The 5187-nt window shown below is 46.0% G+C and overlaps 1 protein-coding gene across 1 annotated transcript; it reads right to left on the reverse strand.

Annotated features, from left to right (window-relative positions):
* Positions 1-691: 691 nt before the first annotated feature.
* LOC135814570 (uncharacterized) lies at positions 692-2954 on the reverse strand. Its single transcript, XM_065327704.1, has 2 exons — positions 2789-2954; positions 692-2690 (listed from the first exon to the last, which is right to left on the reverse strand). The coding sequence occupies exon 2, from the start codon at positions 2687-2689 to the stop codon at positions 1268-1270; it is 1422 nt and encodes a 473-aa protein (XP_065183776.1). The 5' UTR covers position 2690; positions 2789-2954; the 3' UTR covers positions 692-1267.
* Positions 2955-5187: the final 2233 nt, after the last annotated feature.

Consider the following 5187-nt stretch of genomic DNA (forward strand, 5'->3'; position numbering starts at 1 on the left):
GATGGAGGCATATTTTGGCAACTTGTAAAAGCAAAACTCACCGAACAACACTCACTGGACAAGTTCTTCACGAAGAAGTAACACCCTGTTCTCCTCTGACATCGCTTGATTTTACATCACTCACTATAACCGATGCGAAAATAGTGTAATAAACGTCTTTTGAAATATGAATTTGATCACTATAGGCGATATATTACTATAGACGATTATTGCTATATGCGATAACTGTGTATACTTAGTTATGGCAAATGAAAATGACTTTGAGAAATTGATCACTATATCCGGTATATTACTATAGCCGCCAACCTTATAGGCGATACGGACTGTATTACAATTATTTACACACACAACAAAATGTAGATTCATCACCATGAACACTGAGTGTATCAGTGTCTATCAGGCAGAGAAGAATTTCTTTGTAGTCTTGACTTGGAGGTGAAAGACTCTTCCCGTTTGCAACTTTCCCTCAAACTAACGATAATTATTTTGTTTAATTTTGCAGATATTTGGCTGAAGATACCATGATGCATATACACAACTTCACCAGGCAGAACAACAGTCAACAGAGATATGCGCACCGACTTCAGCCTAGCACCGGCAGCAGGGTCCACCCCATAGCCACAGGTAGATCTGCGAACACTGAGCCTGTGCCCTGCGAACACTGGGCTGCGAAAAGGTTCAAGGCGCAAACTTGAGTGACGTGGCTGGATTTTATTCAGCAACACTGTACTTCAGAAGTAAAATATACCGCAAAAACGGCAGCCAGGAGAAAGAAGCTTCAAAGCAGTTGTAAAAGGAACAAAGGTTGTTGCTGCACATAAACGCATGGTACCACAGTAATGCTTTACAGTTTACAAGATCGTGAAATAGGAACAATACAATGGATGAGAATCAATGAAAAACATGATTTCTGGATCTTGTCACTCTTTCCAACACCATGATATTACTGGTATGTGAACGTCATTGAAATGCTCTTCTTTTCAGCCTACATATGGAAAATGTCAAAAGTTGGAATAATATCACAGAAAGCCTTCAATGTAACTGCTAGGAGTTCAGGTCATTCCTGGTACCAACTGAAACCAAAAAAGGTTTGTATGTAGTGGCCTTCTCCCCCTAGCCCCAGTCTTGTCACAACACGATGACGATGATGACATCGTTACAACAAACAGGGCTGCTTCTGCTTGTTTTTCAGATAAGAGTCCATCAACAATCAAGTCTGCAAAAGACGGACTGTTGATGTCCCAGGCTGTAAGTCACTGTAGTACCATTATGCCGCATCACCAAGCTCCGTGTCAGCTTTCAGAAGCTCTTTCAATCGGCCAAAGCGATCTGCTGAGAACGCCTGCTTGGTGCCACGCGGAAGCTGATAGTTTCCAGAGAGGCTGACAGACTTTAGCTGCGTACATGCTTCCAGCAGCTTCAAGCACATCGGTGCAGTAAGGTAGCTATGATGCAGCTGCAAGTGGCGCAGGCAAGAAAATTCTCCTGCAGCAAGGCTGTCACCAACTACCAAGTTCGTGATCTCAATGGATTCCAAGGATGAACTTGAATGTTGGACTAGTGCTGTGAGGAATGGCTCGATGCTAATACAAGGCAGCACACCATACAAGCCAAGATATCGCAACGACTGCAAACAGATAACACGCTCTCTGAGAGCATTTATATACACCCACATGACCTCATCGCCAGACAGGGTCAAGTGCTCGAGGCCAGCACATCTCTCCAGCCAGTGGATCACATGTGTCTCACCCCGCATCCACTCTTCCCAGGCGGTGCGTTCACGCCAATCACGCCAATCAAGCACGGAGTTGTGTTCAGCTTCAACTAGAGTGCATGACTGGAGCTTTGGCAAACCAGGCAGGTCATGGAGGAGATGCTTTAGCTTACAACGAACCAGTGTCAGATGGCGTAGATTACCACATCTTTCCACAATAACCACCCAGTACACAATAAAGCCATCCAGCGAAAGAAATTCCAGCAGAGGCATGTCGACGTCGATATACAAAAGCAAGTCCTGAGCGGAGCTCTTGCCCAGCGACAACTTTGTCAGATTCTGCAGAAGATCTCTTCGAAGAGTTAGTTGGTAAAAGTGTTGGAGTTTGCATTGGTGAATCGTGAGCTGTGAAAGCAAGACCGGGCATGCGAGGTACATGTCTGAAGTCGGCACTGTCAAGCCTACAAGTTCCTTGCACCTTTCCACCAAAGAACCTATGCCCGTCTTATTCACAGAAAAGCCGGTGAGATCCAGATGACGCGCGTAGTGCAAGGCGTTATTGGTTAGCCAGGGTATTGCAGCTTGCGGAACACAGCGCGGACCGTTCTGAGCATGTCTTGAGAAGGTGACGGTGCGCCAGAGGCTGGGCGTTAGACAGATTTCACTCCAAAGTCTGCAGACTCTCCTCAGCAACAGGAGAACAGGCACACATCCACCCGCTAACTCTACGACGTCAGAGAATATTTTCACCCACAATTCCACAGGAAGTTCGCACCATTCGACCGTACTACGACGGAGTCGGCAAATTCTTTGGGCAGCATAATCATTGGCTGAATCCTTGCCTGTACGAGTTTTTGCTTTTTCAACTTGTGCCGGTGTATAGTCCGTGTCAGACTCGTCCTCGCTGCCAGCCACGGATCTGAATTTCCTCCTCCGACTGATGGGCAAACGCTTCTTCCTTTTGGTGGCCTTCATTCTACCATAATAGCAAGGAAGCACAATAGATATTCGCGGCAAGGCGATAGCATTAATAAAGCGATACAGTAGCTGCTACTACTAGCTAGTTACACGTACATGTACACGTCTTTAGTCTAGAGTCAGACTTTACTGATGACTGCAGTGTCCGGGGTACTGCCAATACTGGTGCTTGCAACTGTTGAGCACTAGCGAGGTTCCGAATTCTACATGAAAACGACGTTCAAATTAATATCAGAATAGTCGACACTAGTCTTGAAGTAACGTTTCATGAAGAACGGAATCAATGAAAGTAATAAAAAATGTTACCTTGGTATTACAAAATTTAAGGTACTAGTACTCCTTTGTAGGGTCAAAAATCGAAGTTTAGAAATCGGCTTTTTTGACTCTTTCAGTGGACGCACAGGGCCCTGAACCTGTGGAATCCAAAATTTGAGGCGAATCGGCACAGTCTTTGCAGAGTTACAGGCCAGTGAAGTGCGTGGGTATGTACGATGTACGCACTGCAGCGTGACCATGCTAGCTGTCAGAAGAGCAAAAATGAGTACTCATGCCACGTGGCAAAAATTCAAATATTCGTTACCATGACTGCACAAAATGGCGACCCAGCGTAAAAAGCGAAGGACTAAAGCCAAGGCGAAGGACTAAAGGGACCCTCACTTAATTTTTTGCCGACTACCCGCCAAAAAACACATTTCGACACGCGTGTGTGCTGGACGTCTGCGCGTGCACGACAAGACGTGTGAGCTGGCTGACAAGTGAGAGCCATGCCAGGGAGTCGTCAAGTACCGGCGTTTGACGACTCCCGGCCTGGTGAGAGCATGCATGCAGAGGTATATTATGTATCAGATTGCAACGACCAGGAGGCTCTTAGTAGTGGCTGCAAATGACCGATATCCGTCACTTGCAGCTCTGCATCAGAGACCTGTAGCTGGCCTGAAGAGTTGTAAAATTACTTCTTCGTAGCCGGGGGAGTCAGAGCGAGGGCGATTCACGGCTTGGTCAAAAAACTGTCGGCCTGGAACGTAAACGTGGATCTGCCGACACAGTTCACCTGGTTCACACGCCTGACCTGGCATGCTGCCTTGCGTGAAAGGAACATTTTTCCGAAAGCAAGCTTCTTCTCCAAAATTCGAAATTTCTTTCCAAAAATGCCGTCGTCCTTGACCTCGAAGCTGAATGTTGTTAGGATAGAAAATTAGCGAAGATGTAGCCGACCCATTCTGGCAAGCCGTGTGCCCTCTGGATATGCAGTTGTTCGCCATGGTCAACAATCTTCTTCTCCTTCGTTCGTACTTTCACTTTCCTGACCACGAATACAAGCGGTACCCATGCTCAGGTTAGTGTTTATTTGTCTGTCTATGCACATACATGTAATACAATGTACTGTTCGTGCTGCAGGCACTGGCCGATCATGGAAATAGAGGAAGCAGCCAGCTTTCTTTGAATTCTCATCCTTTCAACAAAAATATGTACACACTTTCCTTGGCTCCTTTTTCCCACCGCCATCATGCATGCACTGCTTTTCAAATTTGTGTTTGCTTTGGCAGTGGTTTCATGGGTATCCTTCAGCCTTCCGTGGCATTCAAAATTCAGAATAGTTTCCACCCAGGTGCTAGTGCCTCTGTTCTGCTTAGCACATTGTAGTAAAATTATTTGCAACTGTCCACCACTGCACTCTTGGCTCACATTCACCACACCATAGCGAGGAAGTTTGTTCTTGGATAGATGTCTGGAGGATGTAGAGCATCTATCCAAGAACAAACTTCCTCGCTATGGTGTGGTAAATGTGGGCCAAGAGCGCAGTGAGGAGAGGTGGACAGTTTCAAATTATTTAGCCACATCCGATCCTTTCTCCGATAATTATGGACATGTTTTACTATACCGGTACATTGAATGGCCACTCATGCTTCTATTGAGAGGTAACACCATTCAGGAAACTGAGGAAAGCCAACCGGTGTTGCACAGGATTTGAGGTTGGGAAGAAAAGATGTTCCGATAAAAGAACTGCGAGTACATGGGAAACGTATTATGGAAAGGGCAGTCTGAGTCGAACTAGGATCTCCTGTTCCAGAGCGTGAATATGAATACCGTAAAGTCGCGGATAAAAGCCGGGTTTGCATACAAGCACATCGCAGATAGAAGCCTGAAAATCAAACGGGTCGAATGCATATAAGCCCGTCGCGCGTAGAAGCCTTGCTCTATGCAAGCGCGGATCGGGTGGGTCAAGAGTGCATGCGCTATGTATGGTGCATAGTAAAACTGCCGCCATACCGGTAGTCAGTGGTAGATCTACGCGTGTCGCACGTAGAAGCCTGGCATACAAGTCTGGCAAAAATATCAGTGGTGCATAATAAGCATGGTTTGCATTAAAACCTGATGGAGAAAGCGGCTAATGTGCTTATAAGCCCGGCTTTTATCCGCGACTTTACGGTACAGTAGAATGCCGATATTCCGAACAATCACTTATTCGAAATGCCAATTTTCATATTGAGGAG

This window comes from Sycon ciliatum, chromosome 4 (assembly GCF_964019385.1).
Source record: "Sycon ciliatum chromosome 4, ocSycCili1.1, whole genome shotgun sequence".
NCBI classification, from domain to species: domain Eukaryota; kingdom Metazoa; phylum Porifera; class Calcarea; order Leucosolenida; family Sycettidae; genus Sycon; species Sycon ciliatum.